The sequence below is a fragment of the Neolamprologus multifasciatus genome, chromosome 13, assembly GCF_963576455.1.
Source record: "Neolamprologus multifasciatus chromosome 13, fNeoMul1.2, whole genome shotgun sequence".
Taxonomy (NCBI): domain Eukaryota; kingdom Metazoa; phylum Chordata; class Actinopteri; order Cichliformes; family Cichlidae; genus Neolamprologus; species Neolamprologus multifasciatus.
In genome coordinates, this window is record NC_140451.1 from 26536204 (window position 1) to 26561931 (window position 25728).

Sequence of the window (25728 nt, forward strand, 5' to 3'; positions counted from 1 at the left end):
AATCTCATGTAATGGACCTGGTGAAACTGTGTTAAGTCTTTAAAAGTTCTTCTTGTCCATCTGCTTTTGTGCCACACTCTTCAGAATTGTGACAGTATAACAACTGCTTCTTCCTCCATCTTGTCCCCTGCTGTACTGTTTAATCCTGTCAGAGGCCCTGTCTTCTATTGTCTCCTTCCTGTCTTCTTCCTCCTTCCATCTGCATATCTCCTCCTTCCCAAAGCACTGAAGCTTCTCCCCTCTGCTCCTGCTCTTTGTTTTTCTCTTCTTGCCTTACCTCTTTTTCTTCTACCTTCCCCAGTGAATCTTGAATCAATTAAACATGACAAAAATCCTCTCTTCTTTCTGATTGTTCTTTCTTTCCTTCATCTTTGCCCCTTACTCAATCTTTCTACTCTCTCCTTCCACTCCAAGTCACTTGCTATCACTTCTGTTAAAGTAGGGGCTCCATCAAACATGACAAGGTGTGAAATCCCACATGCACACCGAACACATGCTACCTCCTGTCAGACACGTATTGACAGATGTTTCACCCAGACAAAGAGGCAGACACAATTCCTAAACTAAAGACAATACCGTGGAGAAGATTCAGAAAGAAACACACGTAGACTGAGTGAAATTTAGCCCCATTTAAGTTCAGAAACTGAATGTTCCTTGCCAGGGTGTACATTTGAAGCTAGCATCTGTATATGGTGTTGGACCACATATTTTTGCCTAGAATTTGGACTGATTATTTACCTGGATCAATTTTATGCTGATAGAAAAGCTTTATATGCTAGCCATAATAAATAAACAAGTTCAGACCCTGCTTCTTTACTTGATCTCTACAATAAGCTTCTCAACTATCCAACAACAACTCTTGTTTTATAGTTGAATATCAAATATGGTCATGCTGTAATCACTCAGTCTAATCTAATTGTTATGGTGTGCCGTACTATATGGAGCCCCAAATCATTGTTATCTGCTATAACAATAAAAGTACATTGGGGTTGGTGAAGTGTATGCCTCTCAGCTGCTCTTTTGTGGCCTTCTTTTGATAATTTCACACATGAACTCCAAACAGTATCAGAAAGATCAGATTTTCTATGTAGCTGCCCTAGCTGCACATTCACACCTGGATAAGCATGTGAGGCTTAAGTAAACCATGCAGGAAGTTCTACTACTCACACTCAAATGGTATCAATCAGGGATTAAGGAACTTGCTATTAGGAGCTTGTAAAGTAAAGATTAGTTTGATGTCCAATCTGGGTAAGTTGGACACTGTATAACGTCTTGAAAACGGGCACAATGTATGTGTGAAAACAGCTTAGAGCTTAGATTTTTAGAATTAAAAGGTTTTCTTTCTAAAGAAAAAAAAATCATACACATCTGCAAAAGGTCGCATAAAATACGAACTTGTAACTGGCAAGTCTGGCATTGGTATTTGCAGTCCATTGTGGAAGATAGGAAAGAACAATAAAGTGAAATAATAATAATAATTCTGTTTCCTAGCAGGCAAAGTTGACAGTATAATCTTTCTACATTTTCAAAAGTACAAATTGTGACTTCTTGCTAGCGGGACAGAGAGCACTAACCTGTACTAACTGTACCTCATGGGCTCATTTGTTCCCAGTGAATATGCCACAGAGCACAATTAACTCGAGAGCTGCGTCATATTGTCAGTATTGCTACCTGAATTAGTAATGTGTTCTTTGTTTTTTCACTTTCACAGTTTACTAAAGCCCCCTTGAAACAAAGCCAAATCAGGAAGGAGAGGAAAAAAATAGAATCAGACAGAGAAGAGGGTGAATACAAATTAGAGATTTTAATTATGAGAGCCGGAGATGAAAAATAATTTAAAGAGTAGGACAGCTGAAGTTGGAGGTATAAAATGTTACGCAACAAAAATACATATACCACAGCGTATACTATCCTCATATTTTAGGTCTGTTTTCATCCAAATATACATTATCAAAAAGTTTAAAAGTATGCATTTTTGAATCTAATTATGTACAATGCTGAATTCAACGCATATTTAAATGCTTTAGTAATATTTCTGTATAGCTGTCCTGACTTAAAAGCATATTCAGTGGTATTAATTGAATTAGCTTCAAAGGAGCACAGAGAAGGGCAACAGGGGAAGAAGTCCGAATGATAAATTGTGCAGACAGTAGCTTTGACAAGAAGCAGCATCTTACCCTGCAACATTCAACCTCTGTCAGGTTCACTTACAGATACGCTCACACAGGAGGAGTGTAGCTAACGAGGATACTGCCAGGTCATCCTCATCTCACATGTGACTTATTGTATGCTGGTAATAGAGTTCATTAAATTAGCTTTGGTGCAGCTGTGTGTGTTTATGTGTGCGCGCTAATCACTATATTGTAAATTCAAGTTAGCTAAAAAGCGAAAATTGACAGTCCGCTGAGATAAAAATTTTATTTTTAGAGACTGCCGTCATATCTGAAGTGACTGTTAGTATAAAAAATACACATGGTTGTTTACAGACACAGCTTATTGTAACCTATCGAGCTTTGGCCAGGTCAAAACAGGAAGTGGGGTGAGCTGTAATTTTAAGCCACAGAATCCTTATATGGTGAAGGTCAATGTGGACTGATAGGTCAACAAAATGTTGGACTTATTACAGGAAACACTGCACCATTAAAGGGGAAAAACAGAAATGTTAGATGACCGTTGTTATCTATTTGGTAGTGAGGCAGAAGTGAACCAGCTATATTTTCCCTGCAGTTTAAAGGCTATGGGCAGACAGTGTGGTGTTAACAGTGGTTCTAAGGTATGGGAACAGTGAAAGCATCTGCATAGACTGAAGAGGCAGGTGATATTCTCAGCTAATTTAATTTAATCTGTTTTGCGTGCTACAGCTGGCTAACAAAGAAGTCTGCTAGGAATTTATTCCTGGTGAATGCTTTGTTATTAACAGGTGGCTTTTGTATACTGCAGTAATTAAAAAGAAAAATAGCAGGCTGCCTTTTGGTTGCCCTAGACTTTACTCTGTTGCTACATGAACACGCAGGGCACCACAGTTCTAAATTGTTCCCCTTGCTTGTGGAGTACAAGTTTGATGAAAGTGCTCTTGGCAGACATTTGCATGGCTGTTTGTGCAAGTGAGCTATAAGCTCCATGCAGCAACCCAACTGAGGGGAACAAATGACCAACGGGTTGATGTAGACCCACAATGAAGTGCACAATAATGGAAGGCAACAGCATGGATAACTGTTCCCCCGTGAAAAATATGATCAAGGCCATTCTGTCTGACGCCTCACCCTTTGATACCAGCAGTGAGTTCTTTCTCGACAGTGAATCTCAATTACTGGCACAGACCATAAAGACAGAGAAAAGAAAGGAGATGGGGGTGGCGTGTGAAAGACAGAGCGACAGGGATAATGAGATAACAGGGGAAGTATTTTCCATTTAGTAATGGTGCTAAAACAGTTGAAGAATATAAAGCTAATTAAATAAGTTAAAATTGCAGACACTTCTAGTTAATAATTTAAGACAAAGATTGCTACTTGAAGTGGCAATTATGAATAAAGTGCCAATAATGGCATATGATCACCAGCTCTCTTTGAAGAATTAATGATCAAAATGTATTTGTACCTGGTACCTTGGATGCCGAGGGTTTTGTGTTATATGGTAAAATGGCAAATATTTGTATAGCGCATTACTAGTCCCTAAGGACCCCAAAGTCCAGTCATCCACCCATTCACACACACATTCATGCACTGGTGATGGCAAGTTACATTGTTGCCACAGCCACCCTGGGGCGCACTGACAGAGGCTGCCGGACACTGGCGCCACCGGGCCCTCTGACCACCACCAGTAGACAACAGGTGATGTGTCTTGCCTAAGTCACAACAACCGAGACTGAGACCGAGTCCAAGCCGGGGCTCGAACCGGCAACCTTCCGATTACAAGGCGAACTCCCAACTCTTGAGCCACGATCGCCCGTGTATTCATTACAGAAAAAAAGTTTGGAATTTTAGTGTAATGTAAATATGAAGAATATGGGTTTCTGCCATTACCTGCCAAAAATTTGAGCCACAGCAACTGACACTAACTGACAATTAGCCCCCCAGTACAGCTGCTGTATATGTCCACTAGTCTGTTTTTCTTAGCTTTTAATGACGCATTAGTTTGAGAATAACAAGTACAGTGGAATTACTGTTGACTTAAGAGGAAAATACACAGCATCATATTTGTTGTGTTTGTCTTGAGCATCATGAGTGTCACATATTAAGGAACGACCGAGAGATGCTGCTGAAAATGAGGCGTAACCTTGAGAAGTCTGTGGGAGACTTTGTGTTTGAAGAAAGCTAAGATCACCGAGCTGGTCTGACAGAGCTGTGTGGGGTATGACGTACATGAAGCAGTGTGCACAGACACACAAGTGAATGAAGAAAGCGTCCGAGCTAACCCAAACAGACCATCAGTCCCATCAGTCTTACTTGCCTATGTTCATTCCTTAGAGAATAAGATGGATTATCTGTGGCTGCAAGTACACACACAGCAGGGAGCGAGACACTGTATTGTTTTTGTTTTGACCAAAACCTGACTCCGTAGCAACATTTCTGATGTCGCATTCCTGCTGGACAGACTAACAGCCTTCTGTAAGCACCAGTAAGACCTGAGGTGGAGGACTGTGTGTATACATTACATTATATATGGTGCAGCAACAGTGGAATAGTCACAACTCATTTTCTTTTGAAAGATATGATAGTGAAATGCCAACCCTTCTACCAGCTATAGTAATTCACTGTCACCACCCAGGACATCCTCTGGCAGCTGTACAGTGCCATCAGTGAGCTAGAGACTGTTCATTCAGACAGTTTCATGGTGTTTGCTGGAAATTTCATATACATAAACTTAAATTGTTCTATCCAAATTCCAATAGCGTGTCCACTTTCCAACCAGGCGCAATAACACATTTAATATGGTGTATACAAACATCAAACAGGTCTACAAAGCAGCCCCTCGGATCACATTTCTGTTATGCTTTTTCCAGCATAGAGAACATTACTGAAACACAATAAGGCAAATCCGATCAGATCAGTAGTTGCATCCTGGCCAGATACAACTACAGCACTTCAGGACTTTTTTGCAAGTACTGATTGGAGCATGTATGCTCCAAGTGTATGTGTGTTGTCACAATAATCAAACCCTTTTTCTGATGTCATCAGAGAGCCTTATGGAGCTAAGAATTAAGGATGCTGCCTTCTGATTGGGGGTAAAAGTAGTGCTCAGGTCGGCAAAAACTGACCTCTACTGAGCCATCAAGAAGACTAAGTTGGCATACACAAGAAAAATTGAAAGCAAATTCTGTGATTCCAGGGACACTGGGCCCATGTAGCAGGAGATTCGGGCTGTGAAATAATACCTCAAGTGGACGACACAACCCTCCCACCAAAACCAGCTGAATGAGTTCTATGGGAGGTTTAAGGCACTGAAACTTACACCAGAGAAGAAAACCTGCAGGTGCTGAGTTTGTATACAACTAATGTGAAGAGATTCATCCGACTAGTCATGGATCTTATCAAAGCCAGCCTCCCACCATCTCTGGCAGTTGGCATACTGTGCAAACATAAATGCTTACAGTAAGACCTCATCAAACTGAACACAGGGGTCACACGGGGCTGTGTGCTCTGTCCGTTGCTCCATACTTTGCTGAAACACGACTGATGATACAACACTAGCGCACATCATCTCATCAGCAACAGTAAACAGGCTAGAGGTTGCAGGCCTGTTTGAAAAGGTTTTGAGAAGTTAAATGAAGGGACACAGATGGGAATTCACAGGGTAGGCGCTGACACACTGAAGGCTCTGTCTCCAAAGGTGTAGAGGTTGGTAAATGAAGCAAGTGAGAACCCCGTTTTATGGAGGCAATGTTGGGTCTCGATAAAAGCTGTTTGGGCATCCTGAACAGCTACATCACACTTTGGTATGGTAACTGCAGTGTGACTGGCATAAAGACTGGAAGAAGAAAGTCCTCTTCATTGTAGTATAAGAGATATCACTCCACTAGAACAAGATCATCCAGAATGTGACCTTGAAGTTGTACCTGACAACTTCACCTGACATGGTTTCACCTGACATGCTAACTTTTGAGAAAACTGATTTTTAAAACTTAAAAAAATAAACAATATCAGCTTATTTCTTATTTGAAACTACTTCTTCTGGTGTGCTACACAACTAGCTTCCCCTCGCTTTATTATCTTTTTTTCAGCTAATCTCTTGCATAAATTCCAACACAACTGACTGGCTTACTGCTGTTTCTTTTCTAACTGTTTGTGTCCCCTGTTTTGTTTCTTCAGAGGAACAGCAGAAAGACGAAGAAGTGGAAGAAGAGGCGCTGACAGGAAAAGATGAAGAGGAACGCCGCATAGCTGAAATGGGCCGTCCAATGTTGGGAGATCATGTCAAACTGGAGGTGATCATCGAGGAATCATATGAATTCAAGGTAAGGCGGTGCCACATTGACTATATTTCCAGTGCAGGAACTTTTCAACCTGAAGGGGAACTGAGTGTCTTTCTACTACAGGAACAAAAGCCAGAGCTCCAAAAGACTCTGTTTAAATGGTAGCATTTTTCACTTCACAGGAACTCCGGGGGATACAGCTTGTAGAGGTGAATTGATTGGTTGAGTAAGCAGAATTTTATAGCAGCCACCATTTTTAAAACTCTGTAGCCATATATAGAGTTGTGTGTTGTTTTTTACATTGTGCTTTGACACATTAGCATTATACTAGGGAGAAAGCTATCCTGTTATACAGTGACATTTAGTGTGTAATCTTTTGCATTGCTGACATCAAATATACCAAAATGAAGCCTATATAGTCAAGCGTGAGAAAAAGACATCCCAAATCTATTGCTTTTTCATATATCAGCTGACTGATTTGCATAGTTTTTGTAAGTTTGCACATGGCAGTGGACACAGATTGCATGCAGTTTAGGTACTTTGAATTGAAATGAAGCCTTTGTGTGGTGAGATAAAGATGACAGATCTCATCTGAGGACAATAAAACACGTTTAGATGGCAGGAAAACAGAGGATGTTTTACTCTGAAGTATAACTTTTGGATTCAAACATCCTTGAACAATAAGATTTCATGACACAATAAGATATTTAAAAGCAGACATATCTCTGTCTGCTTTCCAAACCTACGTGTTGTCTGTAATTTAACAATTTGGAACTTTGAATACACGCTTTAATTTTCTCCCATATATATTATTGTTTTCACATGCATGTCTCAGTAATCCTTATCCTGTCTTTCAATTCAATTCAATTCAATTCAATTCAATTCAATTCAATTCAATTCAATTCAATTCAATTCAGTTCAGTTCAGTTCAATTCAATGTGCTTTATATTGTAAGGTAGACCCTACAATAATACATACAGAGAAAAAGCCCAAAAATCAAATGACCCCCTATGAGCAAGCACTTTGGCGACAGTGGGAAGGAAAAACTCCCTTTTAACAGGAAGAAACCTCCGGCAGAACCAGGCTCAGGGAGGGGCGGGGCCATCTGCTGCGACTGGTTGGTGTGAGAGAGGGAAGTGAGGATGAAAGACATGCTGTGGACATGTTTTTCATTCTGTGTCTTCAACTAGTTAAGAATGCAACAGCTAGGCTGCTGATGAAAACTTCATGCAATCACGCTTTTGAGGTTGTAGCTTTTAAACTTTGGAACAGCCTTCCTCACATTATTAGGTCGGCTGAATCAGTGGTTTGTTTTACATGACTGCTCAAAACTCCTTTTTATAGGTTAGCTTTTCCTTAATCTTTCTCCCATTATTTTTGGCCATAGTTCTCATCTAATAATAATAATAGTAATAATGGATTGCATTTATATAGTGCTTTTCGAGACCCTCAAATTGGTGTACGGAAGGGTGTATGTTGGAATTTAATATAAGACCATACAAATAAAGTTATTATTATTAGTATGATTATTATTATTGTCTATTGCGAGTGTAGTAATATGCTAATATGTTCACAAAAGGGCAACAAAGGATTAAAATAAAGCTCATATAACACATTCATGCACAAATTTTCTGATACATATAGGAAATAATTGGATATTTGTTATGTTTGCTTAATTTCCTCCTTTCCCTTCACCCACACAGACTCTTAAGACAAGTGCAGATGTAATTACCATCCATGTTACATTTGTGTGTGTATGTGTGGGACTGTGTGTACTAATGCATGTTCTTTGCTCCTGCTCCACCTACACAATCACTCTAAAAAGACAGCTAATAGCACCCACTAATAGCTTGCCACTTGACAGGATACTATAGTTTGTCAAGTAGTTCAGTGTGTATGCGTATGTGTGTGTGTGTGTGTGTGTGTGTAAAGAGATCCTATAGTTATCTAAAGTACTGTCCACTGGCAGATGTGGAGTGACATTAGAGACTGAACAAGGATAGGACGTTAAAGGAAAAAAAGGTTTACAATGTTTTTACCCTTGTGTTTTTAATATAGCGCAATAATAAATAAATAAATAAATAAATAAATAATAATAAAGTCTTGAGCCACTGATTATTTCTTTAAATATGGTGCTGTGAAAATGAGAAATGTCTGGAGCAATTTATTGAAATGTGGGACTAGAAATGGAAATGCCTAGAAGGCAAAAAGTCTCTCATAAGACTTTCAAAATCATGAGAATTTCTACACTTCTCATGAAATTGAACTGCAATCTACAATATGACTACATTTACTCTTCAACACAATCTAAACTCTATTAGGCAAGCTTTCTTATTTCTATGTCAGAGCCTCCATGTTGTTCTACAGATGGGTATAGGCACTCACTCAGGACCTGTATACCAGTTTTTGGCTAAAAGCTCATTGGGAATTATGTTGATACAAAAGTATAATTTTATGCCTGTCAGACTGTTATCTTTTAATTTTACTTGTGACTTTTAGCTCGATCATCACTGGATTATATAACACCACTTGCTGGAGGATTAAAACTAAACTCCAGTTCAGCTTACTGACTGAAGATTAGAAAAGTATTGTAAGAAAAACTGTCATCCCAAAATATTAACTTATTCCTTCTCAAGTCATTTATGTAGTTATGTAATTACTGTCATCCAAAGAAACAACAATTTATTTTTAGTTAAGTTATAATTAAATTACATAAGCCACAAAATACTGACTTTACATTGTGCAAATTGCAGCTTTTATCTCCAGTATAATTTCCACTAGTACTTACTTTCTTTTGATTTTGACATAATTTAGTTTTCACTCATTTAAAGCAAACATTGTGTCTGTTAGATTTGTATGATGAAACCAATCTTGATTATTTTGACCCCTTTCTAAGATAAACACAGAGTCCAGAAGTCTTTTCATGTGTCTTTCAGAAGAAAAATACATAACGTTCCTCAGTCCCAGCATGGGGCCCTCCCAAAATAAAAGGGAAATTCACATGGATACACACAGGAAACCCATGCATATGCATGTTTCAGTCTGACTGAGTCCAAAGTAATTGAGGGAGCGAAGAAAAGAGATGGAAAGCAAAGCTGATAAAAGTAACAACATTAGAGAATGATAAAATGGCGTAGAAGACGGTATTATGCACAAAACCTAGGTGAATGCAGTTAAGCGAACACTCCAGATAAAATAGGCAGAGTAAAGCTGGCTATGTGTCTGTGCATGTTTATGTCCACAGCTAAGAAGCCCTATTTACACACCTAAGCTCTATTCAACACAAGTAGCATCACAGCTTCCCTCAGAAAAGGAGAGTGCATTCCCCCAGTGCTCACTAATTAGTATATGTGTGTGCATGCTGGATTGTTTGTGTTACCCCAGTCTGTTTTAGCTTCTTCCTATTGAAGAAGACTGTAATAAAAATGTAAATACTGTAAAATAATGCACATGGAAGGAAACAGTGTAAAGAAAAAGGAAGGAAAATGGAAGTAAACAGAGACGAATATGGAAATAAAAACAAACAAGTCTACTGTAGATCTAAATGTTTATTTTATAAATGGCAGTGAAAACTATATTTTGAATTCTTGCAGAAATATCACAAATATAAGGCTGGGGAAAATGTATAAAGCGATGCACAGGAATGATGCAGCTGTAAGAGAGTCTTGAATTTTAATATTTCACTGCAGTGTGCGTCTTATAGCTTCAGTCATGAATTGTAGGAAACTGATACAGAGTATGTTTATGTTTCACCTTTATTATGTCACTGGAAATTCATAAAAAAAAATGCATTTCCTGTGAAAGTTGAGTGCCAGTTTCTTATTTCATGCTGTGACGAAATCCAAGAGATTTCCTATGCTAGATGCAAATGACTGATAATCTGTCTCTCCTTTGGCAGAACACAGTGGACAAGCTGATAAAGAAGACCAACCTTGCTCTGCTGGTGGGAACCAACAGCTGGAGAGACCAGTTCATAGAAGCCATCACTGTAAGCGCAGGTAAGACCAATGGCGAGACTCAGAAGCCCTGTGTCCAACTCTGATTTTGACTGGAGTGTGTTTTACAGTTTTACAGTCTGTTGAGCTCTCAGACGTCCTCTGTTCCCTGCATCCTAATAATCGGTGCAACCTAAAATATCAAGCACCTCAATCAAAATGTCCCTCTCTGTCTAAAAACAAATTAGAGTAATTTCGTGGCATCATGTGTTTGTGTGTGTGTGTGTTTTGGTTACTGGAGAGTGGATTGGCCTGTGTGGTTTGGACAAACACTAACCAGATGGGTGATAACGTCGAGAGTAATCGTGAGAGTGACTGTGTGTGTTTCTGGCCAACAAAGGCAGAAGAACAAGGATGTGTGTATGTGTGTGTTTTGGGGATAGAGAGGAGTAGAGAAAGAAGCTATGTAGTGTTGAACAGAAACTGATGATAGTTTTCTGCCAGGCAGCTTTAGAGAGTATCATCTGCTGTGGGATGAGTTCATCTGAAATCGTAAACTGGGCAGTTGATTAAATCTGCCATGAAAATCATTGGTGTTAAGAATCATCGTTGCCTGCAGCTGATTTTTGTGCAGGCCTTGACCAAGTAAGTATAAAAAATAGCGTCTGGCCCTACCCACATTTCATACAGTAAATTTAAGCTTCTAGCGTCTGGTACATAACCAGCTGAAACACAACATTAATTCCTGTCAGCATCAAGACACTAAACGCCATGTAATGAAAGATGCTCCAGGAAATGGGTGTTTGTGCAATGTGTCGTTTTTTTAGGCTTCTGTTTCATGTGTGTGTGTTTGTGCTGCTTTTTAAAATAATTTTTCACAGAACTGAAGAATGAAAAGGTGTTTTGTTTTTCTGGTGAAGCCAAATAAAGTGTATCCTAATCTTAATCTTGGGGGAAGAATATTAAAAACTAATGTTACATCACTGCCAGGATCTGATATAAGCACAGGTGGTTGTGTCCTGTGAAGAGTGAAAGCATCAGACATTATTATGCAAACAGAAGGTGACGCGCCTGCAGTGTGAAAATGCCTTTGAGAAACACGCACAGTGTGGAAAAGAAAATAAATGCATTAATTTAAAGATAGTCCAAGGAACAAAGAACATGTATAACGACAAAGGATGCGTTAGCTATGAATATGGAAATTTAGACATCAAAAGAACACGTGCAATAAATAAAGTAGAGGCACCCAGTTCAAAAGAGAGTGACAGAGGGAAAAGGGAGAACGGCAGCATTTTTTCACATTCACTGCAGAATTTTCACAGTTCAGTGGTTACTTGTGGGAATTTGCCCTCTGGAGGCAGAGGGGCATTACTGCAGTTCATCAATGGAAGCAGAAAGGAGAAACAGCAGAGTAGAAAGGTATAGCTGTAATCTGTTCTTTATGTATGACTGACTGTCATTTCTTGTCGGTCACTTCTGTTGTGGATTTTATTTGGAAAAGGATTCACAAACAAATAGCAAGCTTTTGCAGCTCTTTAAACTTTAAACATCCTTAAGCAGCATCTGTTTGTCTTGTTTCGTTCTTTCTTTGCTTTGTTTTCTTTATTAAGTGTCTTGCTCAACGGACAGTATAGCGTATTGCACATTTAGTTCACTCCAAAGTATTTGGACATTGTCACATCTACTGCTTGACTCCAGGGACAGATGAAATTAACAATGGTCATAGACGAGGTGCAGATTTTATAATAAAATGGCATATGGTGCTAACTACTGTATTGTGAGATGATTATATATTAAATGCATTTTGACTGAACTATTACTTTATCTCCTGTTCTAGATGCCACCATGTTAGTTTTGAAACCATATTAGGACAAAAGAGTGGAGTGCTAATTTATCAGCTAAAGGCTAGTTAGCTTGATTAGCAAGTTGCCTCCATAAACTACTTAGCTAGCTAGTCCTAATTAATGAACTTGGGATGTTAGATTTTATTCAACAAAACTGAAGCTCAAACTTCTTGCAAGGACTTTATAATGATCAGATAAACGATTTAAAAATGGCCCGAAAGGTATTTTAAAAATCTCTCAAATAAGCTGAGGTGATGCTAGCAGAGACCACTCAGCCAGTGTTGCCAACTCCTCAGTAAGGAAAATCGCTATTGGTTGTTCTAAAAGTCGCTAGAAGTCGCTAAATGACGTCATCACCTAATTTGCATAATTGGTCATGCTAATGTAATTGTAACCTACGCTGCTGGAGAGAGAAATAACATCGTGGACGAGACATAAAGTGAGCAAAAAACGTCCTAAATGCATTTAGAATTTATTTAGAACTACAAATTAAATTTCTTTTAGCAATTATTGTTTTTTGTAATGTCTTTCACGTCTTTTTTTAGCGACTTTTTTTAGAAAAAAAGTCGCTAGGGGGTCTGAAAACTCGCTAAATATAGCGACAAAGTCGCTAAGTTGGCAACACTGCACTCAGCATCAGCTTCCTGTGTCAGGACATCAATCAAACCGTACATGACCCAACACAATTATTATTATTAGTTAGTTAGTTTTATGTAGCGGGCTTGTAAAAACATTGATGCTGTAATGCTGGGACATTACATCAGAGTCTATGGGGATTTACTCCATTTTGAAGGCAGGCTGAAGTTGTGCCTGGAAGAGTTAGAGCTGGCTTTATTTTCAGCTCCAGAGAATCTCCATCGGCTGCCTCCTACTTATAATGTTCATCAACTGATTTTTTCAAATGCGCAAATGTAACACTGACTGAAAATTTACTGAACATCTATGCTGTATAGCTGCACTTACTATTCAATACACCAGTGCTATTCAGTACATGAAGGGTTGGTTCAGCATTTCAGGATTTGTCTTCTTGGCACGAGTTTGCTGCATGCTCAATAATGTACGTAAGGAAAAATCGGAACGTTGAATCAGTGTATCTGGATGGAGCACTCAAACATTTTCAATTATTCAAGATAAACCAACGTGTATTCTTTTTCCACAGCTCAGACTGCCTGAACTCATCAAAAATGTTTAGGATTTCAGCAACTGTGTATATATAAGCTGAATTACTATCAGAAAGAAGTCAATCATTGTTAACACAGTTAAAATGGAACCATTGATTTGTTGCGATAAAAATGTCACCGATAATTATGGTGCACATCAAAACACAAAGTTGGAAAGAAAGAAAGAAATCGTATTTGCTGCTGCATTTAAAACTGGGTTTCTGTCAGGGCATTGTTTGCCTGGATCTTTCTCAGTCACTTTAGTGTCTTCAAATAACTTTATCCTGTGTGGGCGTGCGTGTGTTTGTTTGTGCTTTAGTTAGCCAGCCTGTCAGCCAGCCTTTGTTGGTGAGCTGATGCCATTAATGAAAAGGATTGTCTTTGCTCTCTTATCTGGGATTAGCTTGTCTAGCCTGACAGAGTGCTGTGTGTGTGTGTGTGTGTGTGTGTGTGTGTGTGTGTGTGTTTTAAAGGGAGAACTGTTTAAAGGTAATGAGAGCAGCTTCCACCAAAGGACAGACTTTTATTGTCACACCCTTGGTTCATCTTGCACACATATAGAGTACAGTTTTAATATAGTATTTACTTTATTGTACAATCCACAATTGTAATGCTTGCAGACTAGAACAGGTTAACTGTAACACAGCAAAACAAGCCCACACAAGCACATATCACAAACAAAATCAGGTTCAAAATCATGTCAGACTGGAGACTGATTGGTTTTTTCTGTGCCTTTAAACCTGCAGCTGATTGCACTGTGTGAGTTCAAAGTGTCTAAGATTACGAGCTGATTGGTTGCTTGTAGATCAAACCAGCAGTTTGCATCCAGCTGTGATACAACTGAGAATGGAAATGAAAGCGGAGGAGAAGGAGAGGGAAAACACAATAAAGCCAAAATAACTGATGGAACAAATAATTTTCACGCTGTGAAAATTATAAATGAAAGTAGAAACAAATGCTTTTTCATGTATAGTATGAAAAATGCTTACAATAATTGTTCTGCTATATTATTATTGTGTAGTATAAATGTTTGTTTAGCTGTAATCAACTGAAAAGTCACACCTGCATTCACTATCACCAGCTTCATTCACTGGGTTTTGCATCAAGACTCATTCACAACATATTTAAAACTTAGCACAAAATCCTTTGGATTACCCGCACGACTCTTATTCAAAGGATAAAAACATAATACAAAAGCTGTAATTTTATACAAGTTACAGTTTCTTATATAATAGTATGTATAAATGAAAAAATAAAAATAAAGATGTTGAAAATACCATTTCCAGATGATATTGCACAGTGGATCACAAGCTGATTGTACTTTTCCATATTCGAAATTCCATCAATTTTCACAAGATCTCCAACAAACCACCACTGTCTCCAGCATACTTTACAAATGGCCGTAGACACTCACTATTGAACCTCTCTCCTGATTGTTTCCATACATATTGACAACAGTTTGAATCAGAAACTTAAAATTTGTCCAGTCGTGGGTACTCAAGAATGACTTTTCTGATGGCCACCCTTCCACGACACCTCTTCTGATGAGTCCTTTGCAAACAGTAGGTGGGTCAAGTGATGGGACAGATTCATCTCTCAGCTCTTGTGTCAGATCTTTGTGGATTGTTTCCTATAGAGCCGCTCAAGAAGTTATAAATCAAATAAGGCTCAAGGCTTATTCGGTGTAGTTCATAGCAGGAACAGAGGTGCAATGAAATATTTATATTTCTGAAACAGTGGCACATTTTTTAATATTTCACTTTATACCAATTTCCCACACTTTTACCACAATGTCCATTTTTGTGTGCTTTCCTCACTTACAGTCAGGGAAAAATAACAATGGTCCGAAACTTGCAGCACATAAGGAAAATGATTCAATATGGCTCCAACAACTCTCCTTCAGGCTTTTAAAAGGTGTCAAGAGAGAAAGACGAGAATAAAAATAAGAAAGGGCGATTATTATCTTAACAAAATGAAATGAAACACAATAATCTCACACATCTAATTTTGGACATCTTGTGTTGTTGTGAACAAATGACGTGAACTTCACACACATTTTTTCCAAACTTGCCACACACACACACACAAACAAGCCCAGATGAAGACGTGCTGTTACTTGGCAGCTCATCTCTTCAGACACACACTGCTGGTTTGACCAAGTCCAGAGCGGCTGTAACTGATACTGTGGATTTAACACACAGCGAGATAAGCTGGCTTCGTCTAATCTCATCTCTATCCTTTCCTTTCCCGCTCTCTGTCTGTCTGTCGGTCTTTTTCTGCTTCTTATACTCTTTCTGTCCCTCTCTCTATTATCCTTCCCTACTTTGTCTTATCTCCTCTCAAGCATATTAGATTGAATTTGAGATTACAATGACTTTAAATGAGCCTCAAGTATTCCTTCATCTTAAACAAAAATCTCTGAGACAACATCTTGTTGTCATCCTAGTCCTGCCTTCCAAACGCAAGTTTTATAGTCAACCAGGATCTCATCCTTTGAAGCCCTCCAGAGAGTATGTTGGAAAAAAAACAATGGGGAAGGGTACAAATTTTGCACAGCTTTTCTTCTAAGATTGCAGCTTTGTAACGACATTTAAAGTCTGCCGAGTCTTGACCTTAAGGTCACCAGATTGTGTAACCAATTTGGCACTTACACTGACACACAGTCCCAACCTAATTCTTCCAAATCCATGACATTCATCTCAAATCAGAAAACCTGCATTCAGCCAGTTTTTAACCTCCCTTCAAATGTCACTGTGTGTGTACAATGACCTGTTTCCCTCTGTGTGTCTTTTTTGGCATTGTGTGGCTCATGGAGAATATTCCCCAGACAAGCTGGAAGATAGCCGGAGATTATGCATGTATTTAACATTGTGTCTCTACAATGCAGGGCCAAATCATCCACATTAGAGAGCAGCTTGATAGTGTCGAGTCCCAAACGCATTATTTTCCTTTCTTTTGCAGGCTGTCATGGGGCCTGTTACAGTTTTTGCTCTTATTTCATCCTCATTATCATTATATTTGCAATGTTGTGTTTCAAAATGTGAGCATTTCTTAAAGGGTGAGGCCATATGTATTGTCCAGAAAGAATACACACTCTGAGTGCAAAGATCAGAATCAGAATCGTGTTTATCGTGATCACCAGACTGTGATGGAGGAGCACAGGACAGACTCAATGACCGCAGTGTAGAACTGGATCAGCAGCTCCTGTGGAAGACTGTACTTCCCCAGTTGTCTCAGGAAGTACATCCTCTGCTGGGTCTTTTTGAGGATGGAGTTGATGTTGGTCTCCCACTTCAGGTCCTGGGAGATGGTTGTACCCAGGAACTTGAAGATCTTCACAGTCGACACAGGGCTGTCTGATATGGTGAGGGGGAGCAGAGTTGAGATATGTCTCCTGAAGTCCACTGTCATCTCTACAGTTTTAAGATTGTTCAGCTCCAGATTGTGCTGACTGCACCAGAGTACCAGCCGCTCAACTTCCTGCCGGTGTGCAGACTCATCACCATCCTGAATGAGGCCAATGACAGTGGTGTCATCTGCAAACTTTAGGAGTTTAACAGCCGGGTTCTTGGAGGTGCAGTCGTTAGTGTAGAGGGAGAACAGTAGTGGTAAGAGGACACATCCTTGAGGGGCACCAATACTGAGGGACCGAGTTTCAGAGGTGATCTCCCCCAACTTCACTTGTTGCTTTCTGTCTGTCAAGAAGCTGGTGATCCACTGACAGGTAGCTGGTGACACGCTGAGCTGGGAGAGTTTGGAGGAGAGAAGTTCAGGCACAATGGTGTTAAAAGACGAACTAAAGTCCACAAACAGGACCCTGGCATAAGTTCCCGGGCGGTTGAGGTGTTGCAGGATGTAATGCAGCCCCATGTTCACTGCATCATCCACCGACCTGTTTGCCCGGTAGGCAAACTGCAGAGGGTCCAGCTGGTGGCCTGTAATGTCTTTCAGATGGGCTAACACCAGTCGTTCGAAGGACAATGATGATGATTTCCCATTGTGCATAATTTGAACGATGAATAAGCACATATGTGCATAAGTGTGAACAATCTGTGGAATAGTGTGAGAATTTATTTTCCTGCCTGATTTTAGTTTATTTGTAGTTAGCGTGAAAAGTTGAAGCCGAGAGGCGACATCATGCTGATGCGCTAGCAGACTGGCTCCAATGTTTGAATGCTTTTTATATGATTGAAATTGACCCGTAAACATTAATTGTCTGTCTCTGTAGTGTCTGGGTGCATAGCAGAGATAAAGATCTGAGGGTGATGTTTCACTCAGAAGATTAGTTTAGCAAAATTCTTGTATCCAAGTGTGAATTTTTCACTTTCACTGAAATGCATTTTTTATTTATCCTTCTGCGTAGAGGAAGGGATGTGGCTGACGTGTATACTGGCGTGAGATGTCACAGATGCGCTGCATTAGTTGTCCTTTACTAAGATTTATTAAGTTGGCCTATTAGCAGGTTGATTGTGTGCAGCGTGGGTGAATGGACCATATTGAGCATAGATGACTCAGGAAACAGCTGTTCCTCAGCCCATCTCACACCACAAATCAATTTTTATTTCTTAAAACCTTGGAACTCGCTATTCTTCCCTGATGGTAAGCAAGTGATTAGTTACCCAAGCTTATCACACACTTTTCAAATCCACCAGGTCTCCTGGGATCCATACACTTTAGGGTTAACCCATATGGAAAAGATATATATAAATCTCATAAAGTTTGTATCTGTCTTGTGTGAAACTTGTATGAAAAGCATACAAGAGTGAAAACAGATATAAGATCCCTTGAAAAATTATATAAATGAAACTTGTGTGTTTTGGACACTTCCTAAAACAATATATGAAAGTAATGAGAAAGTGGCCACTTTCATGAGTAAATCATATAAGCCTTATATGATTCACTATATGACGCAAGCTAAAGCTGATGCAAGTCTTTTATAAGTTTTTTTCTATTTCTTTTCCATATGGGTAGGTTAGGTTAAAATTAGCCACATGCCAAAAAAGGGCGTTTTCAGACATTAAACTAAAAACCAAAAGGTGTCAAATATGCATTGCAATTATTGTTTCACAAGCTTATTCCAGTGAGTATGCCAGTTTCCATGAAAAGAAATTGATCAATTGATTAATCTGTCTTAAGTGGATTGCCAGTGGATCTGGTGGCTGATAAGTGGTTAAACAACAATAAACACACTGATTGCATGAACATGCGGCCCCTGGTTTAGTTTTGAACACAGTTTTGTTTAAATGCAATGAACAATACCGACTGAAGAGCACAGACGCGAACAAAGGGACAACTAGATGAAGACGAAAAAATCAATGGAAAGGAAATCAAGGGGACAGAGAGGGACTGTTAAGAAGGAATGATTGGAAAAAAGTGAAACAAGGTAAAAGGGATTGATGTACAATCACTCCATACTCCACTGCCCTCTAATTACTAAGCCCACATCTTGCTGTTCATCACCTGGTCCATGTGGGTGTGTTATTTATGGGAGTGCGTCCACACCCGAGGGAAACATAGGTATTCGAGGAAAAAACACAGAAAGAAGATAAATCCACAGAAATGGAATTCTACTTATGTTCACAAGAGAATTTTCTGGCAACAAATGTTATCAACAAGAACAAATACGCAGATTGAGAACGTTTAGAAGTCTTTGTATTGTGCGTTCATGCATCAGATTTAGGTTTTTTTAATTATTTCTGAGTGCTAATTAAACCCATGCTGATGCTTTGTTTAGGTTTTGTTATAGGATTTGGTGCTTTTGACAAACATCAGAGAGAAAAATTTTACAAACTGTGACTCTCATGCTGGTGTTTGCAAAAAGAAAGAACTTTGTTTCTCTTACATTGATGTCACCACTTTTCTATCTCTTTTGTGCACAAACTGTAATTTCCATTCTTTAGATGATGAATCACAATGAATGGTTGAGTCACCGTTGATTTGTTATTTGTTTACTGTGTCTTGAGTGAAGAAATTCACTGATGGGTTCTATGTGACAGCTGCTCAAAACCTTTGACAGCACAAATAAAGCAAATTCAAAAGCATATCCATGGATGGCATGAGTCTTTGCTGGATGCAATAAAAGACCATCTCACCAGTAATTAAAATGTTTTGAATAACAAAGTTAGGTTAATTAGTTTTTCTTATGTCATACTGAGAAAAGATTTAGCCCAGTTTAACTGTCAAGTGTCTACTTGAAGCTCTCCTGTGACTCTGGTGCCTGACAGCCTGAGTCTGTTTGTGTGCGTATGTTTCAATGTGTGCCCTAGACAGACAGGATGACAGGACCAGTGGAACATGAATATAAACATGAGCATGCCAGCATGAATTCTGATAGACGCACCAAACACACACAATCAGTCTCAAAGCTGTCAGAGTACAGTAGAAAATGGTCCCTGGTTTTATTTGATCAAAGAATGTAGGAGCTAACTAAAATCTGTTTTATCGGCAAACGAGGCTTTGAAGATTATGGGCATGTCATCAGAAATGCAGGGAGGTTCTTCAGAAGTCCTAGGGTTCTCTCGAAATTTGAGTTCTGCCTATTTTTAACAACCATGTTGTCTTGTGTCTGTGGTTTGACTCAAATTACAAGCGTCAAAGAAACACACTAACGAGCAGCACAAATCACAGCACCACGTTTGAAGGTACTTGGATGACTGACATGCAGTTGTCTCCACTGTTTGTTTGTTTTATTTCTGTGGTATTCTGTGCATATATTGGGTATATGATTGTGTCTTTTGGTATTTTAATGTGACAAATTTTCCTTGATGTCCTTGTTGGGTCTGTGTTTCCACAAGCTCCGCTGGTTTAGAGACTTATTCATCATGAAGAAATCAAGACAGTCAGTGATCGATCGATTTACTTGCAAGGGAGGCCTCGTTGGTATCTACCACAAGATGACCCCCAAATGCAGCCTCCGCTTGCTGCCTTTTATTGGGAAAACAGTTCACACAATACACAGTAGTTTACACGCACCTCCCCTCGTAACCCCCCTTGGTTACAAAGACAAGGCAGCAAGCCTTATATCTGTGTGTGTGTGTGTGTGTGTGTGTGTGTGTGTGTGTGTGTGTGTGTGTGTGTGTGTGTGCATGTGTCTCTGTATGTATGACTTCCTGCTCACCAAAAGGATCATAAAAGCAGGAAGCAACATCACAAGAAACAGATCTTTCAGATAGGATGTTTCTGCATAAAACCTCCCACAGCACAGAGTGGCTGGAGAGGTGCTCAGGGACAAAGGAATGTCTTGATCCTATAGATCAGCGGTCCCCAACCCCCGGACCGGTACCGGTCCGTGAGTCGTTTGGTGCCGGGCCGTGAGAGTTGAGGCTCAGGTGCGAAATGTATGGTTTTCAGGGTTTTTATCGGTTTTCAGCGTTATTTTGTTATTGTTTTTATCGTTAACTCGGTTTTCCTGGGTCTTTTCTCGTGTGTTATGAATAAATCTTCTTTTTTTCGGTACCGGTACTAGTTTTATTTTGTTGTATTTATCCGCGACACCGTAAAGGCTAGTCCATGAAAATATTGTCGGGCATAAACCGGTCCGTGGCGCAAAAAAGGTTGGGGACCGCTGCTATAGATTGAACTCAGACTTTACAAATTTAAGAAGCATAATGACAAACATTCAACAATTAGACGTAACAGTCCTGTTGTAAGGACTGTTCCCCTTTTCTGTTGATTTCAATGCGCTTGGGCATTTTTTCATAATCCTTGTAACAGCAAAGAAGCTTGACAGAATTAATAAAGTGTTTCTTTCTGTTCTTTTGTAATGGGAAGTGATCTGTTTAAGTCTGGGGTTTTCTGCCAAACAGCTTTTGGTCACATCAGTTTCAAACCTCTGTGCGCTTGTTTTTTAGAGTCTGGATGTGTGTCTATAAATCTGAGAAACAGACAGTGGCATGATTTTTACAAGTCCCAGGAGCACTGACCATATCACTTAAGGGACACACTCCAATAGGCAGACATAGTCATGGAAACGCATCCTGCTTGGCTGCAAGCATGTAGAGAAGAGCTGCAGTCTGTTATCTTCTTCCTAGATTATGAGAGCACAGCTTTTGGGCATGCCCAGTGAGCAACTACAAATAAGAGATATCTACTACCGTAGTAGGGTGAGAAATAAAAAATATTGATATCTATGTGGGGCAGCGCCTGGTGTCTTTAGCTTGTTTGGCCTTCCATTTCTTCAGCATTGTGTGATTTTAAATTGCTCTTTCATTTTGTTTTTATGATTTTATATAAACCCCCAAAAGGCTAGCAATTGCTTTGTGGAAGCAAACAAAGCTCCAAATAAATATCAGAGAATGTCAATAGGATATCAAAGATGCAGCGAATGATGTGAAGAGACTCACAATGCTATTTAGTCATATTTGAGTGAAGAATGAAGACTGAAGGGGATGAAATAAGGACTTAACACAGAGTATTCAATTACATAATGGCTGTAGAAACCAAATGAAAGAATGAAAAGAGAAAATTGAAAACTAACTTTAGAATAACAACTTTATCGGTATGACACATAACAGAAGAGTGACATAAGAAGAGATGGAGGAAAGAGAGTGTGCAAGTAAGGCATGGGGGAGAAGACTGAGATAGAGGGAGGAGGAATGCATTAGCTGTCCTCTGCTACAATTTATGAAGTTGGCCTATTAAAAGCTTGATTGCATGTGGAGTGGGTGAATAGACCATATTATGTATATACATAGATGACTCAGGAAACAGCTGTTCCTCAGCCCATCTCACACCACAAATCAATTTTTATTTCTTAAAACCCTTAAACTCTCTATTCTTCCCTGATGTTAAGAAAGTGATTAGTTGCCCAACCTTATCACACGCTATTTTATGTGATTTTGCATTGCTCTTTCATTTTGTTTTTATGATTTTATATACACTCCCAAGAGGCAGTTGTTTTGTGGAAGCAAACGAAGTTTCAAATAAATATCAGAGAATGCCAATACGATATCAAACACATGCCCCGAATGATGCCATTTAGTCATATCCATCCATCCGTCCATCCATTTTCTTATGCTTATCCGGGGCTGGGGCTGGAAAATGGAGAGAAGCCAAGACCTCCCTCTCCCCAGCCACCTCCTCCAGCTTATCCGGGGGAACACCAAGGTGTTCCCAGGCCAGCTGAGAGATATAATCTCTCCAGCGTGTGCTGGGTCTGCCCCAGGGCCTCCTCCAGGTGGGACATGCCCGGAAAACCTCGCCCAGGAGGCACCCAGGAGGCATCCTTGTCAGATGCCCAAACCACCTCAACTGGTTCCTTTCAATGTGGAGGAGCAGCGGCTCTACGAACCTCTCACCCTACCTCTAAGGAAGAGGCCAGCCATCCTTCGGAGGAAGCCCATTCCGCCGCTTGTATTCGCAAGCTCGTTCTTTCGGTCACTACCCACAGCTCGTGACCATAGGTGAGGGTAGGGACGTAGATCGACCAGTAAATTGAGAGCTTTGCTTTTACACTCAGCTCTCTCTTTACCACAACAGACAGTACAGCGTCCGCATCGCTGTAGCCGCTGCACCAATCCATCTGTCGATCTCCCGCCCCCTTCTCCCATCACTCATGAACAAGACCCCGAGATACTTAAACTCCTCCACTTGGGGCAGGGTCTCGTCCCTGACCCGGAGTGGGTCCTCCACCCTTTTCTGGCTTTTTCTTCACTCATATTTGAGTGAAGAATGACGACTGAAGGGGAGTAACACAATATTCAATTACAATTACAAAATTGCTGTAGAAACCAAATGTGACCAAGAATGAAAAGAGAAAATTGAGAACTTACTTTAGTATAAAAACGTTATCAGTATGACACGTTACTGAGGTGTGACATAGATAAACAGAGGCGAAAGAGAGCATGCAAGTCAGGCATAAGTAGAAGATTGAGATAGAGGGATGAGGGTGCAGTTTGGTTATCTGATCATAATCCGTTGCTTGTTCCTCATTGGTTCATTGTTGTTGTGAAGCACTTTGTGATCCTTATATAGAAAGTGTTTTATAAATGTGGGGGGTTTTTTTACTAATTTTTAGAAATGTATGTATGTTACAACATAGTGGTCAGCTACGACACTAACAAATGGCAAGTGGCAATCACACGGTGACACTTTAGGATCAATGAATAAGACCCCAGCCTCACAGGGCTACAGATGGTCAACGACTGCCTGGCAACCTCAGTCATGAGTAAAAAATAAGTATTCCCTGGTCAGTGAAGGCTGATGGCAGTTGCTAAGAAAATGAATGCTGAAGCTCCACTCACACAGGAATACAGACCGGTTAGTGACCCCCTGGCAACCACCTGTCACTAACATATTACTGCACCGGTTTGAATGGAAGTGATGTTGGCTGAAGCATGTTGGCTGGAGTACTGAGGTACAACTATGCTTTTTGAAGTTGTACTACAGATAGTAGCAAAAAAACTGCAGGCAACATGCTAGCAACCAAAACACTGCCAACCACTTGGGGAATACACATTTTCCCTTGCAACCCTTTCCCTTTGAAAACTGGAGAAGGTGACATTTTCAATGCTATTGTAAAAGTAAATGAATGAATTAAATCCATAGTTTTTGAACAACTGTCTTTCTTTCTATATAAGCCCTTTAAGATGACTTAATTGGACATGATTTTTGCTTTTGTGCATATTATTGAGCATGTAGGAACAACAGTTCAGCAGTCATTATCTTGTCTCCTGTTTTCACACAATGGATGCTAAATTTCAAGACAAATGAGTCAACTAGCAGTGTGCTGCATATATCCCAGTGTGAGTCAAAAGCACTGATTGAACACTGAGCCCTTTAGGATGCACTTAAAGAATAGCAAGACAGTCAAAACAGGTTGGAACAGCGCATATTTTCCTCGTGTTAGATTGAATTGTTTTTAGACTGTATGCAGTAGATATTTTATCTTTACTGGACATTAGCAGTCTGCTGATGTTCTGGTATTATCTGTCCCTCAGATGCTTGCACCTAAACATACTGAGCCAGAAAATAAAAAATCAAAAAAGGACCAAAGAGCCAAATAGTGAGACCAAGGCTGTGATAAAAGGGCACATATAAACATTAACTGAAGTAGAAAGAAAGCCAGAGAGAAATGGCTCCATTCAGCCGTAACAGACTGTGTGGGAGGGAAGGAGAGCTGCTGACAGTGAAAAGTGACATAACTCAGGTAGAGAGTCTTGTTTTATAATTCATTGCAGAGTGTGTGTGTGTGTGTGCCTGCCTCTGTGTAAGAGTGTGTCCTGCAAACCATTATTGTAGATGAGGGTATTGCTCTTTCCACTCCCCTTATGTTCATTTATAGTTGATGATTTGAAACATTTATTTTTAATTACATTAAACAGTGACCCAAGAGGAAATTATTGGCCTTATCAGAGTTCATTTATTTTTATGTTAATCCAAGTTCATGTTCATTCAGCCAAGATCGGGTGCATAACTCAGCAAAAGTCTTGCACCACCCACATTTCTTTATATTTTGCTATTGAAATGTTTTGTACAAGAATAACAAGCTTGAAAGTCAAGTATTGATAGGACTGTTTTTACTCTTTAATACAGCGTAACTCTCTTCAGCAAGCCTTTGTTCAAGTAGCCTTTGGAAATAGATCTTTAGGCTTCTTGGAGGATGTTCAAAGCTCTTTTTTGGGTGTTGGCTGGCTTTTGTTCTGTTCTCTGCCAAGATGATGCTGTAATGTTAAACTCCATGACTGAATGTTTTTGCACTATCCACAGTGTGTTTGGGATCACTGTCACGCTGAAAAAGCCATCCATTACCAATCGGAAACTTTCGCATGGTGGATCAAAATCTGATGGTCTACTGTGTTCATAATTCATAAAAGATCACACTACTGACTAACATGCAGCCCCAAACCACAACAGAGCCTCTATTATGTTTTACAAATTGCAGTCGATACTGTTGCACCTCTCTGCTGACCTCCTGTGTACATATTGACCTCAGCATTTTATCCCCATTTTCCTTTCTTAAGAATTCCTTCTTCACAGCCACCCTTCCATTAACACATTTTGGAAGAGCCAAACATTAAATGAATCAACCTAAGTGTCTGATGCTTCTATTGAGTCCTGTGTCAGGACATGGCTTCAGATACTGTCCATCTGCTATAAATAGTTTTTAGGACTGCCATTTCTTTTGTTCTCCCATTATCCAATTTCCCCAGTTTTTATGGACACACTTCAGCTAGTAAAGCTTTGGGAATCACCTTATTGATGCAAAAATACTATTTTAAGTCTGTCAAACTGTGAATTTTTTCATAGATTCAATTAAAAAAATAGTAAAAACAGTTTTGTTTTTGAAATACATATTTTCTATTTAGATCGATAACAGCTATTTGTTATGTGTAGATTAGTTTATTAATGGGCTGAGGAGCATTTTTTATTACTTAAGT

At 39.6% G+C, this 25728-nt stretch overlaps 1 protein-coding gene across 3 annotated transcripts in view; it reads left to right on the top strand.

Moving 5' to 3' along the window:
* The window catches only part of slc8a1b (solute carrier family 8 member 1b), a 143032-nt gene that overhangs the window by 99441 nt on the left and 17863 nt on the right, over positions 1-25728 (top strand). For all 3 annotated transcript variants that reach the window (XM_085183422.1, XM_085183423.1, XM_085183424.1), the window contains exons 6-7: positions 6309-6454; positions 10311-10410. In XM_085183422.1, the coding sequence (XP_085039548.1) occupies positions 6309-6454; positions 10311-10410 (246 nt within the window). The remainder of the gene's footprint in view (positions 1-6308; positions 6455-10310; positions 10411-25728) is intronic.